The sequence below is a fragment of the Anser anser genome (assembly GCF_964211835.1).
Source record: "Anser anser genome assembly, chromosome: 20".
NCBI classification, from domain to species: Eukaryota; Metazoa; Chordata; class Aves; order Anseriformes; family Anatidae; genus Anser; species Anser anser.
Genome location: NC_139741.1, coordinates 2,580,677 through 2,600,698, shown reverse-complemented (window position 1 = coordinate 2,600,698; position 20,022 = coordinate 2,580,677). Strand labels below are relative to the sequence as shown.

At 44.9% G+C, this 20,022-nt stretch overlaps 1 protein-coding gene across 4 annotated transcripts in view; it reads left to right on the top strand.

Moving 5' to 3' along the window:
• The first annotated feature begins 251 nt into the window (after positions 1-251).
• Positions 252-20,022, top strand: part of USP32 (ubiquitin specific peptidase 32) — a 78,781-nt gene continuing 59,010 nt past the window's right edge. For all 4 annotated transcript variants that reach the window (XM_083806807.1, XM_083806806.1, XM_083806805.1 and 1 more), the window contains exon 1: positions 252-424. In XM_083806807.1, coding sequence (XP_083662933.1) covers positions 367-424 — 58 coding nt within the window. In that variant the 5' untranslated portion in view covers positions 252-366. The remainder of the gene's footprint in view (positions 425-20,022) is intronic.

The following is a 20,022-nucleotide window of genomic DNA, read 5'->3' as shown; positions in this document are numbered from 1 at the left end:
CAGCCACCACGCCACCCCCTCAGCGGCGGGCTGCGCGCGCCACAGCCGTTGGCGGGCGGCTCCGCGTCACGTGACCCCCCCCAACCAGCTCCGGCGCGCGACGCCCGTTAGGGGGAGGGCCGCGCCGGTACCCTCCCCAATCCTCCCCCGTCACGTGACGCGGCGGAGGGCCGGGCGCCCCCCTGCACGTGACCCGCCATGGAGGCGGTGGCGGGGAGGGCGCGAGGCCGCCTCCTCCCCCCGGGCCCGCCCCCGCCCCCGCCCCCCCCCGCCCGCTCCCTGCGCTCCGGAGGCGGCGGCGGCGCAGCCCGGGCTCCGCGGCGCCCAGCCGGCCGGCGGGGGGGGGGCCATGGACTGAGCGGCACCATGGGCGCCAAGGAGTCCCGCATCGGCTTCCTCAGCTACGACGAGGCCTTGCGGAGGGGTGAGGGCGGACGGCAACCGGAGGGGGGTGGGGGGGGGGGTGCGGCGGGCCGGGGCCTGCGGCTGAGGGGACCGGGGGGGGGGGTGGGGGCCGGGCCCGGGGCTGTCAGCGGCGCCGTGACAGAGCCGCGGGAGCCGGCGCTGCGCCTCGCGCTCCCTCCGCGCCCCTTTATTTATGTACCGGGGACCCCCCCCACACACCCGGTAACGGAGCAGCCGCCACCGGGAGGACCCCCCCCCCCGGGGCCCCCCGCAGCCGGGCGGGGGCTCCGCTGGCACCGGCCGGGCCCCGCGGCCTCGCCTCCGCCTGTCACCCGCCGGCTGCTCCGGGGGCCGGGCTGTACCGGGCCGTACCGAGCTGTGCCGGGCCGTACCGGGCTCCCGCCGCCCCCCGGCCGGCTCCTTGCGTTTGGCCGCGGCGGGGAGCGCGCCCCTGCGGCCGCCGGCTGGGAGGGAGCCGCGGTTCCCGTGTGCGCTGCCGCCGGAGCCGCGCTTGCGGAGCCCTCCCGGGGCTCGCCGGGAGGAACCGGGCGGGGGGGGGGGGGCGCGTAAACAAGCGCGGTGCTGAGCCCCGCGGCGAGCTGCGCCCGGTGCTGGTACCCAAGGACAAAGAGGGCCGGGGATCTTCGCGGCCACGGGTTTGCGAGGAGGATGGGTTTTTTTTTCTCATCGTCGCTGGCCCGTGGTGCGCTCAGGCAGCTCACCTGTTTGGTGGGGGTGAAATTCCTGAGCTGCCCTTTGGGGTTCTGCAGGCACCTAAGAAGCGGGTGAGGGCTGCTGAGGGAAAGGTGGGAGGAAACACCCGGCATTAACTGGAAGAGAAACAAAGTGATGTGACATGGGATGTTTATCTGTTTGTTTTTTTTTGATATTTTTTCAAATGGTGGAGCCATTGAGGGATGCCATGTCAAGTAGGAAATGGAGCAATGTGTTCTAAACGCTGTCAAGCAGAGGAAACAAATGTGATTCAAACTCCTTTTCGTTACAGGTTTCAGCCATAACAGCCCCGAAGAATTTCGCTTCTAGTGAAAGCACATGAAGTTTTAAAAAACGTAGATGTGCGTGTTTTTAGAGGAGCTGGAGTCATAAACGTAGTTTGGTAGAGAGGTGAAATTGAATGCATTCATTCAGTCAAGTTGTATATTCCAAAATTCATAAATAAGAAAAACTAAATGCCTGGAATTTAAAGTTAGATTTAAACTTGTATTCTGCCTCAAAATCTAGGAAGTTAATCTAGAAGCTTTCATAGGGAAAACTTTACTTGACATCAAACTAAGACTGATTTTGAAGTTATTTATAATTTCCTTGCCCAGTAAACGTAATATTTCTCTTTAGTGTTCTTCTATCTCTACGAAGCTTTTAATACTGTTTTTCTGCAGGAGAGCAGAAAGGTTGGTTTAGGCCCTGGTATAAATTGATGTTTTGCTAAATAACTGTTGTTTACTTAACCAGTGAATCGTTGTACATATAAAACAGGCTGGTTATCAAAGCGTTATTTGTTGGGGCCATCCTTGCTCGCACAGAACTGTGCTGGTGCTTGTGGTATTTCTGTGGACACAAGCAGCAAACAATGATAATAGATAAACATACACATTATTAAAACAAAAGCAAGGCTCTGTATATTTACATCCAATTAGGTAGATGGAGCTTTTCTAACACTGTGTCCTGGTTATTAAATGCTGAGAAGTTTTCTATTAGGTGATAAACAAATTCTCCTTACGGAATGAGTGGTGGTTACCTGTGTTTGTAGAAGCAGCGTTCGTTCAGGATGCTGTGGTCCTCTTTTGAGACGCTTTCAGTTGTTCAGAATATCTGGAAAAATGCAAGGCGTGCTGCTGGTTCTGTAAGCTTCAGGAATTAAGGCTGACTCTTTAAGTTATGAATGGAAGCAATTTTACTGTAATTTTGAGAATAACCCAAGGGAGTGAAGGTGAGGAGGGTTTTTGTGGTTAAACACTCACAATATAAATAACTAGCTAAAATATAACTTCTGTTCAAAGAGATGAAAACGTGAGTGCAGCCCGGTGTTATTGGCCATGGAGCATGAGATAGTGCTGTGATTTTTTTCATTATTATTTTTTGCTCATCAACACAGACAGCTGACTGCAGTGTGCATGATGCGGCCGTGTGGATGCGCCTGATGAAGTTGTCTTGTGTCCCCCCAGGGCAGCTCCCGCTGCTGGTCTCCTTTTTCTCTCCTGCCCTGTAAAATCTTTGTCTGGTTGTGTAGCTTGGGAGTGAAACGTAAGGGCTGCTATTTTGGACATCTCTTGTTACGAATATTGCTGAGTTATCGTCATCTTATTTACAGTTGCCGGGGGCATAGCTTTGCCTGTTGTTGTGGGAAAGGTGGAGGTTTTGAGCTTGTTCTGATCCCTGTGCGGAGCTCTTCCTGGCCCTCAGACCTCCGGCTGAGGTTGACTTCTTTGTAAGGAGATGAAATTCACGGACAGGTCGTTAGAGGTGAAGTAAGTGCTTTGTTCCAAGTCATGCATAAGGTAATCGGTTATTTCATCAAACTAAGTTTGTAATGGCATAAACTGTCAACGTGGCTCATGGGTTTGTTGCTTTTTTCTTAGCCCGGGGTCCAAGAGCATCTTTTTTTCCTAGGGCAGTGCTCACGTCAGCTCGGTCAGTATCCCTTTTGGTTCGGTGCCTTCTCCAGCACATGCCTCTCGTTTCTGCCTCCGCTCTGTTCACCAGGCCGTCTGGCTGCTCGCTCCTCCCGAGATTGCCCAGCGCGAGGCCTTATCTCACACCGAGGAGGTAGCTCTCTGAAGCCTGCCTTATCTTCCGCTTGTTCTGCTGGCAGCCTTAAAGGGCTGTGTTTGGGAAATGCGACTTTATAAAGGAACTTTATTACTGTAGCTGCAGTGCAGCAGGTCTGCTATGTTGTATATACAATATTTTAATAAGGATTCCTCAGGAAAGAGATGGGTACGTGGTACTAACTGAAGGCCGGTTTGTGCTGGATCCCTAAGGACTGCATTCTCCAGTGACTGTTAACGCATCTTGCTTAGGTAACTTTTAAAATATAATCACAGACTCGGACCATACATTTATAAAGGTATTTTAAAATTATGAGATGATAGAAATCAAAGTTTCTGTGAATGCTGCTTCAAGAAAGCAGGTCATGCGAACTCAGGCTATTTTCAGCTTACGTATGCTAAATAGTCAGTCAGGTAACCACTTAAACAAAAGAAGTGTCAATGAATAGTCATGGATCTGTAAGATTTGTGCTGGGGAGGAGGGCTGGGTTTTCCTGCTGCTCAAAGCAAGGTAAAACTGCTGTCGTGTGTGTGCTGGGATGGAGGGAGGGGGAACTGCAACGACAGCAGCGTGGCCAATGAGTGTAGCACTCGGAGAAACGGACGGCTGCGGATCGGTCTGTTCCATTGTGCCTGGAGTTCTGTGCACTGTGATCTCTGGAGAAGAAGAAAACGATCAGCGTCACATTTCAGAAATGTGCGTGCACTTCGTATGCTCGTTCAGACTGAGGCAGGACTGCCAGGTGTGTCAGGTTCACGGGATTTGCCTCTGGTCATGAAATAGGGGTTTCAGAAACAGTTTTCTCTCCAGCGTCTCGAAGATGCCACCGATTTGAGAAGAGCAGCGAGCCCTTCAAAGCGATGAAACAGGAGGTGTCCCGGCCCATGGCAGGGGGTGGAACCGGCTGGGCTTTGAAGTCCCTCCCAGCCCAAACCGTTCTGTGATCTGGTGGCTGCTCATTGATGTCCTCGAGCTCACGGCTGTCATAAGTCTGACAAGAGGATGATGGAAAACTTACTTGAATGTACGATCGTCTATTTGAGGTTATCTTGATCTTGCCCTGGTGACAAAGTCCACGGACTCAGCCCTAGAGCCTCTGGAAGACGACTTGTTTATTACTCCTGACTTTGAAATGATCTTTTTAAATCCCAGATGCATTTTTAGGAAAAATGAACAGAGAACTGCTTTTGTGGTTTATTCTCTTCTTTTTTGTATTCCATGACGACGGTTGTTGTTCGTCTTTTCTCCCATATCTGAAAAATAGTGCTTGAGCAGCACAGGTAGGCAGGCATTCTGCTGTTTTCCAGGACACACCGTGTTCGGGGGGTATAAACCTGTGTCCCTCTGTATAAGGAGCTTTGAGTTTTCAGGTACTCGTGATGAAGATGCCTCGATCCCTTTCAGCTTCCTTTCTTTCCTCCTTTTAGCTATCAGAGTTAATAGGATCCACTATTGAGCCTGCCTAGATTCAGGGCGAGTTGTGTCAGCCGGTATCTGCTGGCTTTAGGGCTCTGCCAGGTGATTAAGGCAGGTATGAACGCACAGCTTCACGCTTCCTGTTTATACATCTGCGAGCTGCAAGGAGCTGCTCCATCCCCAGAGCAGTAATTATTTCACAGCTTTGGCATTCAGCTCTGATGCTTCTTTTGGGAGGGTACCTCACTAGTCTTAGCCGAACATATAATGCGATGCAGAAGTGACTTGGGGAATTCTACTTAAACTTCCACAAATTGTTACCAGAAGTGAGTTTTTTTACCTGTAAATCTTCAGCTAAGTTGCGGTGACCTCTTTACTTTCTCCCTTACTTCAGGTTCCAAGTCAGGAGTGGTTTTCAGCCTCTTACGTGTGCCCAGGTTACATACTGTGGGACATGAGGAATGTTTGTGCAGTGAACTTCAGGCAACTAACAGCAATGCCTTTTGTGGTCTTTAGGAGAATTTATGAGATATCAGAATTTAATTCATTAGAGTGAACGCTGTGGTCCTGAAGGAGCTGACGTGTGTACCTTCTCAGTAGGACTTCAGTTATTCTCTGATGGTTCCCAAGCACAGCGGCAGTAACCTGGGGAGTAAACGCTCAGGGGCTGGGCGTGCACGCAGCAATGAAGTCTGATAAAATAGGATTTAAGAGTGCAGGCATTTCCTAGAGAAGAAATGGTTGAACATTTTAAAGCAAAAAGGCCTCAAAACCTTTGATTTTGATTCAGTAAGTGTTGGGAGTTCTCTAGTTTCTCACTTTAAAGGATGAAATGTGTCTCTAAATAATAGCAGTCTCATAATATCAGCTGCATTGCATAGATCCTGTCAGCGTGTTACTAGAGACTCAAATCAAAGCGGTCAGGAAGGCTGCCAAATGAACGTAAATAGACAATATCATTTCAGCCATGGTGGTTGGGAGCTCAGGGATAAGCTGGACAAATCCTCGTTCTGAGTGTTGAACAACTTGATACAAGCTAAAAGTTTGCTATCAGAAAATTATACCCATAATGTAGTTTCTTACATTGACATTGTCGATTAAAATGGAGTGCTGGAAACATTTTTGTTCTGTTTTATAGAATACATGCCTATATCTCATCGTTCATACAGCTCCGGGTTGTTCTGCTTTGTCTTACATTTTGATCAATGAAATCAGGTTATTCACGGTCAGCTCTTCCTTGTCAGTTTCTAGTTGTAACTATCTTGAGTAACAGCAGAGGTTTGTGTTTTTTTTTTAAGGCAAGCCCAGAGAGACTGTTGAACTTTCATCCTCTCAGGTTTTCAAGACCTGCGTGGACAAAGCCTTCTGCAGCCTGCGCTGTTTTGAGTGTTGGCTTGGCTTTAAGCACCAGGTGACCTTCCGAGATGCTTCCCAACCTGGTAGATTCAGTGAAATATTTCTGTTCATTCTGAGCTTTCTAAAGCCTTGTTTTCATGCAGTATAACTTCAGGGTCCTGAATCTACCTGACAGTGTCCTAGAGAGATGATAAAATAAGACAAAAATAGAAACTAAGAAGCTTTTCAAAATGACACGAAGCATTTCTAATGAAATGTGAAAGACCAGAAGAAAAGTGGGGGGGGACACTACTTGAGTCCTGCTGTACTTGACCTGTACCAGTGTCAGGCTCCCTGGCTGCTGGCACTCTGCAAGAAATCAGTAAAACAACCCGCATTCCCTTTCTTATTCTCAAAAGGAAGCCAGCCTACTGTCTTATTTCATAAAATAAGTGTGGTATTTGGTTCTTTAGTACACAAAAAAATGAAATCACATTCAAAAAATGGGCCTGTGAAGGTATGACAAGCTTTGTGAGAGTAAAAGAAAACGCAGCATTAGCAAGTTGTGATCAGGTGAGACATGATATGTCTATTTAATTATATAAATTAAGATTAAACAGCTGCTGCTTTATGATAGGACTGATTTTGATTTTTCTGTAATTGAAAGAAGAACCAGATGTCACTAGTATCTGTCATTTTTAAATGACAGAACATCTGAAAATTGAGTGTGTGTATATATATATTTTGCTAGCTAGCTTGTGAATTCATAAATTCATTCTGAATAATTTGGTATATGGCGAGTGTCAGGTAGGTCTGATGAGTGCTATATCTTAGAGGTCTTATGGCATAGCAGTTATTTGTAAAATAATCCTGCTTTTATTTCTTCTTGGATTTTGGCCCAAGAAGAAATCCCAGATACAGCGACCGTACAGAAAGGAGTGGAGGAAGTGTAGAACAAGTGTTGTGTTTCCAAATACTGGAAGGCGGTGTGTGTTTCCTTTTTATTTCCTCCTGGGTGATGTAGCAATAGTCTGCTAGTTTCCAAAGATGTGCTGGGCGGGGAGCTGTGCATCACCCGGCCTCGCTGGACTGGGCAGGTGCTGAGCTCCCGAGGGAGCTGTTCTGCTGTCTTACTGCCGCTGACCGAGGGCTGCGGTGCTCCAAGTGCACCAAGAGGCGTTTGGGACCTTACAGAGCAGGTACTTATGGAAGTGAAGTTGTGTTCGCAATGAGCAGAAGCGGTGTGAGTTGTTCTGCCTGTCCTTGACCGGTGATTCTTCGCCCTTGCAACGAGGGACGTGTTTGCCATCCTCTTCCTCACTGCACCCCAGGTATCGCAGCACCAACTGCTGCTAGTAACTGATGGCATTACCGTGACCAACACGTGGGGCTCAGTGGGGACTACTTTGCAGCACACGGCGTTTGATTTGGGCTGCCCCATCTCTCTTGAGCTGAGCTCCAGTGAGGACAGCTGGGCTAAGCGAGGCACGTTGGGTGGGATGGGAAGTGTGCTGGGGGCAGCTCTGCGAGTCTTCAAGCTCTGCCCGCGTGCTTTCAGAACTGCATTATACAATCTATTCTTTAGGAACCCTCATAATAAAAGCTGTCAGTTTCCATTTTAGGTTCCTATATAGGAAAGTAAGTTTTGGAGGTTAATTCTAAATAAGACTTTCAATTTTTCAGTATTTTTAAAACAAGTTACTTCTTAATTTATTATATTGCTTGAAGCACTTGCGTTCTGTTTAAGTTATACTTAATCTAAATTACTGTGAATATCCGTGTGATATTTGCAGTATTGAAGAAATACAAAAAGCATCTTTAACATTTAATTTTCACATGAAAAGGTCATTTACATAATGAGACAATGAAGCCTTTGGGCAAAGATGAATGTAGAAGGAAAAATCCATTAATGTGGATTCTGCCTAAGAGTTTGAAAGGGCCTAATTCACAAAAGTTTGAATACTATATTATTGCTAGCACTTCCTAGAATAAAAATACCCTGCTTGCCTAACGAGTGGCAAAATCTTAATGCACATTCTGTTTTGTGCTTTCTTAAGGGACATCTCGCTTTTGTTAGCGGTGACTGTTCCTGAACAGCTTTGGTCTTTTCAGCTTAGCTGTGTAATGATACTTCGCGTTTCTTTTTTGTGTAATGAATCTTAACACCTCTGAGGAGTGGGTTTATTGCTAGCCTATGTTTACAACTGATATGGGCATAAGATGGGCTTGGATCTTGGTTTGTAACGAAACGTGTCTGCATAGAATTTTTGTAGTGTTTCAACGAAATCTATTTAAAAACTGGTGCCAGTTGTAATCCATCACAGCGTGCTTCTGTGTAGACAGGTCACTCATCATAATGGCAATAAAAACAGAAATCCTTCACTATTTTAGTGTAATCCTGACAGGAGCTGAGCTCTAGGAGATAGCGATGTGTGTTAAATAATCTGGTAGTTGAAAAAAAACAATACTTAAAAAAAAAATAGACTAACATCTGTAACAAGGGCCTTTATTTGCTTTTGAGGCAAAACAGAAGATGCCTGAGAAAGGTTTGGGCGATTTATAATCCAGGCGGGCTGCAGTGAGCAGGGTTCATTCCCCATTATATATGTAATTTGATGTAAAAACGGCCAAGCCCTGAGTTCATTACCTCCACCGAAGTGATAGCTGGCAGCAGGCAGGGTGGCTGGGTGTACTGGGTGCCTGCCGTGATCTCCAGGGACCTTAAGTGCAGAGCGCACAGCGAGCTGCCGCGAGCACGGTGCCACGTGCTGATGAGGCTAACAACTTGCTGAGCTTGCGAGGTGGTGAATTTGGGGCAAAACAGCAGTATCTGCCTGGAACGGTGCTGGGAAGCTGCGGAGGCTAAGCGCCTTCAGCTGCACGTTCAGGTGGAAGGTGCTGCAAACCATCGGAGCTCCTGGGAGAAGGATGCCCTGGGGCCGGCAGGATCGCCCCTGGCTGGCTGGGACAAAGGGGGAGGAAGGATGTGGAAATATCATCTGGTTTTACACCTTGCCACGTACTTCAGTTCTGACTTTAAGGATGGTCTTAACCCGTTGGTGGTACGTCCTGCGTTAAAAAGGGGGTTGACTTCTTGTCTTTGCTCAGGTTCTCAGCAGCTGTGGTCACGAGCAGGGCAGCGGGCGATGCTCTGGGGTGAGGCTGTACCTGTCATCAGAGCGCCGTAACGGGGCCCTTGCTACCTCCTGCCAAGGGAGAACGAAGCTGTGCTTGCCAGGGTCTTACATAACATTTATTTTGATGGTAATTTTTCTACGTTGAAGACCTTTGAAGCTGTTACCCTTAGTACTGGAGGTAATAGCTGGCTTCTTGGAGCTATGCAAGGGTAAAGAGAAACGTGCAACTTGGCTCTGAGTTAATTTTAATGTAAAGCTTTAACCTTTTTCTAATTCTGAGTAAATAACTGCGATGGTCATGCAACGTCAGATTTTAGATTGTAGAGAAAGAGAAAAAAATAACTCGGTGCTTAGCAGTCTTAGAGAGAAATCATTTAAAAGCAAGACTTGACGCTTCGAGAATAATGTTACAATTGTTTAGTCGGAGTTGGATCCAGTCGTTCTGAGAGGTAATGTCACCAGGCCAAAGCAGGAGGTAATTGCATTCTGCATAAAAATATCTTTCTCACACTTACAACACTTATTACAACCCCTTTTGATTCTTCCTCACACAAACTGCGTTTTTATTCACGTGGCATTGATCTTTTTTTTTTCACTTGGTATTTCAGTTTTCATCCCCTCTTAGAATACAGGTATTTAGTACAGAACATACGCTTACATTTCCATTGTGTTTTGATTTGATATTCCTTATCTTAATTTATAGTGGTAATGGAAACGGTCAGGTTTTGTCCTGCAGCAGGCTGTTTTGGTCATTAATGGAAACACTTTAACAGGTGTATACTGTTGTCACTGTGTAACTCTGCGATGATCCTAAGGCTGGTTTAATTGGATTTTTGACAATCGTTTTAAATGGTCAGCATTACTGCTTAGTTTTCAACATTGTTACTTTGAAAAGCTGAAACCTTGAAAGAAAACAAAAATTGGAAGAAGCTCAGAAACCCAAGCAGAGCAGGAAGTGCCACATTTAGATGGTCTGTGTACATGCATAAAAAGAGCTGGAAGTGTTGGAATAATAATTACGAGAGCTTTAGTTTCGGTCTATAAATGAACTTGGATTCTATTTTGAATTCAATTCGAACACGAATCTATTTTGGGTGAAGAAGTGCTTCCTTTCAGTCCACATTTCTAGTGGTTTGGTGTTGTCCAGAAACAAGATTTCTTTCTGTGCTGGAAATTTCCTACTCTTGTGAAGAACATTTTCAGCAAGTTCTATCTAAGTGCGATAGGGTTAAATACTGGAGCTTGGTTTAGAAATTAGAAAAGTGAAATTGTACTTCCTATGGCTGAAGCAGCATTGCTTAAGAAAAGTAATTGCCAGCTGTGAGTGTGGTCGGCGTAGCCTGCTCTCCGTTCTGTGAGGGTGTTAACGAAGGTGATAGCAGTGGAAAAGGAATGCAAAATCTTTTTGGTCTCTATTTGCCAGTCTTGCAGCTAACGACGTGATTTTTCTTTTCCTGAAGAATTATAATCAATCTTTTTGCCACTGACTAATTTACCGCCTTTTTTGCGTGTTACCTGCAGCTCTGTCTTCTCAGCGCCTTTCTTAAAGAATGGCTGTATGAGTGTCTTGTGCTAATAATTAATTAATTCCCTAAGTAATGAGTAGATTGCGAAGGAGATGGGTTAAAGGAGGAAGGAAACATAATGTACACTAATTCTAATATAAAACACTGGGTAAATACCTGCAGGAACCACAGAGTATTATAAGAATATAGATTTAAAAGGCAGATTATAAAGTATTTGATAAATATCTCTTCATATAAAGTGTTCGCCGTTTATTATGTAAATGCTTCGAGCAGAGACAGCCGTGTCCTTGGGGATGTCTTGAGAGTCTCGGCAGAGATTCAGGGAGAGTCTCCAACTGCTGAAGCTATTCAGGGCGTTGTAGCTATTTTGTATTCAGTTACTCTTACTTATTTTATTATTTTATTATTAAATGACTTATTTATTATTATTCTGGACTTTTGTGAAATAGTGGGTGCTGTGGGGTGGACCCTGAGTTATCACATCAGTCTGAAGTGGTCACTGGCTGCAAAGTTCCTGAAATAAACCCATGCAGCTGTTACCTGGTGTATCTAAATATGTTGTTTCTTCCATTCTTGTGAATGTAGGACCTTAAGAATAGAATAGATCTGACGATGAATACTTTTAGAGATACATCTGCACTCTGTTACCAAATCTGCTTAAAACTAGTGTGGCGTCTTTCGGGATAGTTCTTCAAAATGAGTCCTCAGGTGCGTGTGGAGAATTCTCTGAACAAGACACACAGCAGTGGAGAGGGAGTTTGGAAGCAGTGAGGCTGATTATTTGCTGCTGTCAGTTAAAAACTGCCTCTGATTCGATTCCTGGTGTCATCTACAGGTGTAGCAGGGCCCCAGCACTGGCCACGTGTTTGTTTTTGTTTTACTGCTTGACTGCATTGGCTCCTGTCTCTGTTTGTGATTTGGGTTTTATTTTTCAGCCTTTCACAGATTTGCATAAAGAACTTGTTACGCATCTATAGCAGTGTAACAGAAGGCGTAATTTTGTGACCTGACACTAAAACAGCGTGGTTTGCATCTGAGGTTTTTTTTTCCATGGTTGTTTCCCCAGCAGTTGAGGATAGGAAGGATTAAAGCAGAGCCTTCTGTTGGCCGTCGGCTGAGTGTGTACGTACATGTGTGACGTGGTCGGGGCGAAACGTGTGGCTTCCAGGTGAATGGTGTTTTTCTTCTAATTGTTGAGAAACAGAAATGTAGCGGGATACGGTCTCTGAATCTTTTATTATTGGTTACTTGTAGCACTAACTGCTGCGCTTAACTGGAGTTGCGCCTCTTCTGACTGCCAAATGTGTGAGGTAAATACCTTATTGAAACTACACCAGCAACTGCAAATCGTAACTCCTCGCCTTTAACCTTTGCTAAAGGCTAAACGAAACGCTGCCCTCACGTGCACGAGTTGCAGATTCTGTTTAACTTTCAGGCTTAGTTTTTTTTTTTTTTTTAGTGAAGTGCCACTTTATAGTATAGATGTGCTTAGAGTTTTTGGCACTCTTGAAAGAGAGGATATGAAATATATGTTATATTAAAGCATATTTTTTAGTAGGGTTCTTATGTGGTGTTTGCCCTTGCATGGTTGGCATTTGGGACGGTGCCCTAAACCTGCCTCCAGACGGCCCGTACCTGCAGCCGACAGAGCTCTCCTCGGGAGTGCTTTTGCCTCTGATTTTAATAGGCTGTTTATTTCTTGGAAAGGAGCTGTGTAATGTAATTTTGTATATCTTACCAAGCATAAACATCTAGGTGATTTTCATGATGGTAATAAAGTGGAAGCAGCTTTTCCGAGTTGTGACAGAAGCCGCTCTGCTCGCCCAGGGGAACGCCAGCCGTCAGTGAATGGCTGGGAAAGCTGGCCAAGGGACAGCTCAGAAAGCAGGTTTGTTTCTCATCTGAATGGGAATATCTATCCATCCTAATGCCCTCGGCCCGTGGTAGGGCCCGCAATCGTTCCTCGGGGTGCCTGGAGCCGTGGCAGCACCTCACCTTGCAGGAAGCAGCCCGGGCCGGAGGGTGGCATCCCGGGATGAAGCTGGGCTGGAAATGGCTTTGTTCTGCCACTGAGGAGGAGTTTGCCACTTCTTTAATTGCTAAGTCATTGTTTTGTCTCCAAGACTGCAGTCGGTTGCGCTTAAATTCGTAGTGATACGTATGGTAAAAGTTATTGTTTATTATGTTATTATGTTGTTATTATCCGCGGCGGTTTCTGAATTTTCAGGTTCTTTCAGCTTTCTTACGGGGTTGGGCTGGGGAGCGTATAAAACCAGGCTCCTCTAATTCCTCAGGATATAAAATATAGCCAATAAGATTTAAGTGCTCAGATGGTGGGAGGATTATTTCACTGCTGGGGCTATTACGGAGCAATTCCTATCCACGCTCGTCTGATGGGGAAGGTTGTCACAGAACCTGTACTGATTAGCTTTGCTTGAAGCAAACATAATCCAAATAGCAATGTGACAGTGTGTGCCCTGGTGGAGATACTTTACAGCTGGATAAAACAGGCTAATAATACTTAATGGCATTCTTTTTGAGGATGGTAACTGTGAGAAGTAAGCTCTTTGAAGATTAAAAGTGTCACATAAATGCTAAGTATTCTTGTTACAGAAAATTGGCAAATCCTATTGTAATAACTAAATCTGCTGCTGCCTTCCACGCGCAAGATGTTAAACCTTTGATATGCGTTGTGGTTAGGTCTAATAGCACCGAGAAAAGCTTTGTCCCCACCATGAGCCGCTACTACCAAAAAACAAAGAACAGGTACGAGGGGAAAAAATGGATTGAATAACATGAATTTTTTAATATCCAAACTGTGTTGCTGTTATCCTTAAATTCCTGTTGCGTACTGTCACTGGGAAATGTTAAGAGCGTCAAACCTTCGCTGAGACGCGCTGAGTAATAGGAACAATGCGATTTTTAATGTTCTGGTTGAGAGCCGTTCCTTACGAGGGGGCCGGTGGTTTTGTTGGGGGCAGCCTTTTGTGTCTGCCCACCCCAAATGTTCTCAAGTGGGCTCCTTTTTTTTGCAGGGATGGGTGGGTGGGGAGTTTGTCTTTTTAACGACACGGCGGGTTCATTTATTTCAATTGTGTTTTGCAGTTTGGGATTTTTCCCAAACATGTTTTCTGTTCGCTTGTACATTTTACCTCTTTGAAGCTTTTTAGTAATTGCTTTGGTTCTTGACAACTTCATAACCGCAGCCATTGAGTCACAATACAGACTAATGAAAAAAGTAATAAAATTTCCATGTATAACTAGGAAGAAGATTCCTGAGGGAAATATTGAGCAAGTGATTACAGGGAAGATAATTGTCTGGTTAGAGAATTATATGCCCTGTGAGTTTGATATTGAACCTGTAAAATTGTCACTTAAAAATCAAAATATTAGAATTATTAAAAGCAGAGATGGAAGTCAGAGCTTGAGGTAGGTGAATTTTGTTTGCTTTCTGAAGAATGATCGAGTTGTCTGCTGTTGGTTTTTTAACCGAGTTTTGGTTATTTTTAGTAAAGAATAAATGCAGCGTTAGGCTGCTCTATGGCTGCAAATCATTACTTGCCTTGTGTGCTTGAGATCTGCAGGGCTTTGGGGCTTTTGTTTTTTTAATAAAGGCACTGATGTAGTGAGCTGTCTTTTATCCAGTAGTGACTGGGCAAGTAGTAGGAATTCCGATTTTGTTTTTCCTGTTCGTAGTGTATCGTGGACATTTTGATGCTTCACATTCTGGGAAAAAGCGCCATCCCTACTAGATACTTTGTAAGGTGCTTTAGCCAGATGAGCTCAGCGTGCCTTTATCTTCCCCTTACCTGAACTTTTTATCCTCTGTGGTTTTTTCCCCCTGATTATGGAGTCACTTGCTTCCTGTTTTGATTTCCAGCACTGTCAATACCTTGTGGTTTGCTGTCCGACTTTTTTTTCCTGCTCACCTGTAAACCAGAATGTATAATTTCCTTTCATGTAGCCAAATGAAATACCTTTGGTTTCGGATACCTGAAGATCCTGCCAGCTCCTTGGTGCTGTTGCTGCCACCTCTGCAGGTGCCTGTGGCGCTCTCCGTGTTGGTGTGGGCAGAGGTAACCAACTCACCGCTAGTTTCCAGCAGCCACTGCTTTCTCTTGTAAGATGAAAGTAAAGAAAACAGCTCGGCGTGTTGTTTCTGTGCCCAGCTCGTTACAGATTAGGCTAATTGGCTCTCGGCTGATAGCAGCCCTGGCAGATTAACTCCACCTCCTCTCGGTTCAACTTCTGGGCTCCTGTCCTTCTCGCAGACTGAAGCGGCTCCTTGGTGCAGGACTTTTACAGACCATCTGAGATCATTTATAAGGCAACTGTCTGATGTAGACTAGGATTTATATTCCTCTTGTCATTTCTGTGCGTTCTGTTGGAACTAGATGATCTTTAAGGTCCCTCCCAGCCCGAGCCGTGCTGTGATGGTGAGATTTTAGCGCTGAGACAATTAAGGCACGGAGAGGTTAAGTGCCTCTTGCCTGAATGCCTCAGCATTAAAGAGCTCCAGTGCAATGCTTTTATTCCTCTTCTGCTACAACAACCAACTTTTTATGCTCTAAAAAGCTGCGTTTTATATCTCATTCTGTGTCACGGCGTTTTATATAATTCTGCTTGGATTTTAAAGATGAGGGGAAGAGGCGTTGTAAAGGAAAGCATATTTGTCTGGTCCTGATGTTCCCAGTAAATGTGAAACAGGAATTTAAAACCCATGCATTGTGCTCACTCTCGTCACATGTCACAGGCAAGGTATATAGTAATTACCTCATATAAGCTGTAATAAAACCATTAAGCTTGACTAGCTGCTACTTTTAACCTTCAGACAAGCTCCCTTCAACATTAATATTAGTTTCTTATAATGCTTAAAGTTCACGTGTGAACTGTTGCATCCTAAGCAGCAGTGCTTGCTCCTAAACTTTGGCATCCCGTCTCTTCGGTGCCTTTGTAAATCTTTAAACTTTGCAAGGGCGGTGGAGAGCGGCCATGTGCCGAGAGGCAGGCGGGTGACTTCCAGCGGTTGTCGCGTTGGGTGCGGGTTGCTTACTGGGGCCAAGCAGAGGTGCTGCTCTACGGCACTTGTGTTCGTGACCTCCATAGTGTTCCTAGTGTTGTCTTTTTTATCTAAAAATGTCAGATTTTAGGCAGATTTTAATGACTTTCCTACAATACTCGAATAAAACATACTGTTGAAGTAATCTGTAAGAACTTCAGGGAAGGTTCGTTAGCCTCTGAGGACGTACGACAGCGTTTGCGATGTTTGTGCTTCCACTAGCGAGAAGTGACGTTGATACAACCATTTCCTCCTCTCTCTCTTTCCAAGACAGGCAATGAACAAGCAAGAAGTATCGATATGAGGTGCGCTTGGTTATAAAAGTCAGATTTTTATGATGACTCAATAATATTTTACTAGTAGCTCTGTAAAGGCAGCGCACATTTTGCTGAGGTAGGTATTTGTTTCCCGGCTTGCTAAGTTTTCCGCAGGCGTTTGTTGTATAAAGCAGGCCTTTTCAGTCTCACCTTTGTCCAGAAGTGACAGAGACTGTGCTGCATATTGAACTATGCAGTACTCGCAATGCTTTTTTTTTAATTCTAAAAGGAAAATTCCAGGATGACTTGGTAATAAATACATAGAGTGAAAGAGCTGGAAAGAAAGGGGTGGCTCCAACATGAGACTGCCTTATTGTGTAGCTGGTTTTGGAAGGTGCTATACACATTTTTAGCTTGACAGTTGTTAGTTTTAAAAAAAAAAATACTAGAATTGTAAATCCATACAAACGACATGAAGTTTAACACCATTAAACTAAAAATAACCTCGGCAATTGGGTGAGCTGAAGGTCTGTTACAATTACTGTAAGTTGCAGTGGCGTTTTTAGCTGAGGTTGCATGGTTTCATTTAAACTTTATTAAACAAACTGGAGCTCGAGTATTCGAGTATTCCCTGGAGAGCTGGATGCAGCACTAATCTTCTGTTAAACTGTCTTCGGCATTATTGGAAAGCATCCAGCCAAGGTAGCGTTAAGGAGGTCTGTATTTGCAAAATTGCCTGGGTGGAACGACAGGCTGTGCCTTCTCCTTTTGTGGAAGAGGCAGTTTGCTTCTGCCAGGTGCTTTGGAAGCAGGCTGACTGACTCAGGTACAATTTTAAGAACCAGAATGCGATATGTAGCTATTGAAACTTGCTTTTCCTATTTTGAATTCAAACCTTAGAATAAAAAGTTAGCTTCTGTAGTCTTGAGGAGCGAAGAACTAGGCGTGCGGTCCCAACTAATAGCTGCCTTGCTTCCTCTTCAGTAACACTGAGGTTGAGCCACCTGTTATTGGTAGGAGCGAGGAGAAGGTGTTTTTTTTTGCTGTGTTGACTATCATAAACTTATTTTAGGAAGTCTTACGTGTTCTGTTTTTCCCTGTCAGGCTGTGAGAGCAGCAGCAGTGTCTGTGCGTGTGCAGTGTCTGTGCGTGTGCAGGGAGCAGGGCCGGTCAATGGTCTGTTTGTAGGGACGGCTCTGTCCTAGAGGCGCTCGGTGAGGCTGCCTTTGGAAAAAGTGAGTCTGCTCAATGCACGACCTGAAGTCAGTGGATGGAGTGAGGTTGTTAACTGCGTTTACGTCTAAATGTTGGTATAAAAATATCTCTGTGGTCTGTGATGCTTGCTGCCGCTCAGCCACCTTTTTATCTGTTGTGCATTGTTTGTAACAGATGATGGCTGAATGCATAGGCAGAGTTCTTGAGCAAATGTTTGAATGCCTTCCTGTAAGCCTCTTCAGTCTTGAGTTGTGAAAGACAAGAGAAAATAGTCTTAAAACCCGTTCTTGCACTTCTTATTCTTTTTATTTCTCCCTTCCCCCCTCCACAAAAACTTAAATAAAAAAGTCTCCAGCGAATACAATGAAGTGCTATTAAAGGCTGCTGTCTGGAAGCGGAGGGCAGTGTTTGACACTGACCTCTTAATAATATCCATTTTGCATACATAACACCTCTGACCTCGGCTGGACCGTCTATTCAGCACGGGATTTGTGCAACTGAGAGAGAAAAGGGAGCCTGCAGGCAGGAGCATTCTCATTTTTATTACAGTAATAAATGTATTGCTTCTGGAAATCTTACTTTCATAATTTAAGAGCTATTGTTATTTCTTCTCTACAGGCTATCGTGTTCTACCTCTGTGTCAAATAATTGGAAGTTCTGTATTCATATATTTTATTTGTCTTCCAGACTTAAAGTAACTGTTGATAATATCTTTGCTTTCTACTCAGCTCGTTTCAGTCGTACTTTCGTGTGCCTGGCTCTAAATGTATAATGAACTTGTTTTTGCAGAGCTTTGCAGATGATTGTAGATGGCCTGCATCAATCATTTTAATGTGTCCCAGGGAGGGAATGGAAATGATTATCTTTTCTGTAATTCCATGACCTGCTTTGTAGTTTCTGCGTGCAAACAATAATATTAAGTGATCTCTAGCGCTAGCAGTTTGCTTTTGAAATGTAGCACGGAGTAGCAGTATCAATTTAGCATGTACTATTAAATGATGTGCTGGCAGTCCTTGCAGAAGATGCTAGTAGCGTTGGTAAAGTCGTCTTCCCGGCCTTCCTTTGGCCAAGCCGTCCGCCAGCGGGACTCGAGGCACGTGCAACTTTTGAGGCAGGTAGGGCCCGGATTCTGCAACCTGCCAGCACCGCCCGGGGTGATGCTTGCACCAGGGGGGTGCTTGCATGGCCGCGATTCCCAAGGAGATGTGGCTTCCTTTGTGTGCTCAGGGCCCTAAGGCGATACGCAGGACCTCGCCGGAGCGCTACGTGGTCTGCTCTTAGGGCTGTCCGGTGCAAATCGCTTTGGTTTCTGTTAATACAGGTAAATCTCACAAAGGAGTGGCCGGTAATTGTCTGATTACGAAAGTACAGGACTGCTTGAAACTGCTTTATATTCTAGCCCATTACATATAGGCAGTTCACATTTATTGCATAAATAAAATTTTCCATTAAAACAGTTATTGGAAGTTTTAACTGGTTATAGGCTGTTGTATTTCTTTTAATGAATCCTACCGAAAAGTAGTGCACAAGTGTATGCAAAATTGCATATACTAAGAAGAAAAAAAAATTCCTCCCCTAACACGTATGCAATAGGGCAAATGCTGCAGTTGATTTTGACTGCTGGTGGAAGGAAACTGCAGCTCCAAGTCGAAATGGATTTTGCTAGTGTTAGGATTGTGAGGAGAAAACTTTATTTTTGCGTTCATGAAAAAAAAATAAATGAAATTTTGGGAGGGAGGGGGGAATTCTTGCTGTTTCCTTAATCAGAAGGCTAAATGCTGTGGCTTTAATCAGAGCGTAGTCCTACAGCTGCACGGGCACGTGGAAACAGACCTAAAACCCATTTTTTTTTACTACAACCTGCTATATTATGAAAAATTCAAAATTGCTCTGGAGTTGTATACTGTTGGCGTACTGCTTGATGCCGCACTACCAAAAAGGCCTGTTTGGTGTTTCTTGAGATAACGGAGAAGTCAGTGATGGACGTCCCAGAGAAAGTTTCTACAAAACTCCAATTTTAATGAAATTCTGATCTTTCACCAGTAACAGGAGGTATGGAAAGCCTTATTTTATTTATACAAACAAATGACTCCAAGGCCTTAGTATTCAGGTGCACCAACACAGTATAAAATACAAGTAATTTTTATGACAATTGTTTTCTATGCAGCCAGGAAAGTAAACCTGAAATTTATGTAGCTGCATTATATGAGAACATCGATAATGGCGTGATACTGTATTAAGTAGCTATGTTTGTTGTGTAGGTTTCAAACTTAATTTGGCAGTAAGCAATAATTAGGTTACTTGAAAGTCCACTATAATATCTGTAAAGCCATATTAAAAAAAAAAAAAAAGCTAAAAAAAAAAGGGGGGGGGGGGGGAGAAAGACCAGGGAATGCAAAGTCTGTCTGTGTTAAGTGAGTGTGCCTTCATGGAGCTGCTGCTAGGTTGTATCCAGGAGCTCCTTTGTTTGCTTTACCTTGCTGCAGCACTGAAGCTGGGAGCTTCTCCCTCTCGTTTCGTCCCCCTAGAAACAAGGCAGCTTTTACTCCTACAGGTAACGCGGCGAGAGGCTGTGCGCGAGGGCGTGGAGATGGGGCGCAGGATCCTGCCCTCTGCTGTGGAGCGCTTCTGCTAATTCCTTGCACGGGTTTGGAACAGGGCTGCACTGCGAGGTCGGTTTCTTTGCAGCATCTTTATTTTGCTGCCCGCTTCCTTAACGCAGAAGAGCCGGGGGGTTTGGAGAGCATCACTTCAGGTTGTAAGTAGCATATCGGGGAGTCTGCTTCTAATTAGGGAGGGAAGGCCCTGGAAGAAGGCTTTAACTGGCATGCCTACCAACGTGTTTGAGCATTCGTTAAAGCATCACACTTGGAGACATAAAGAAA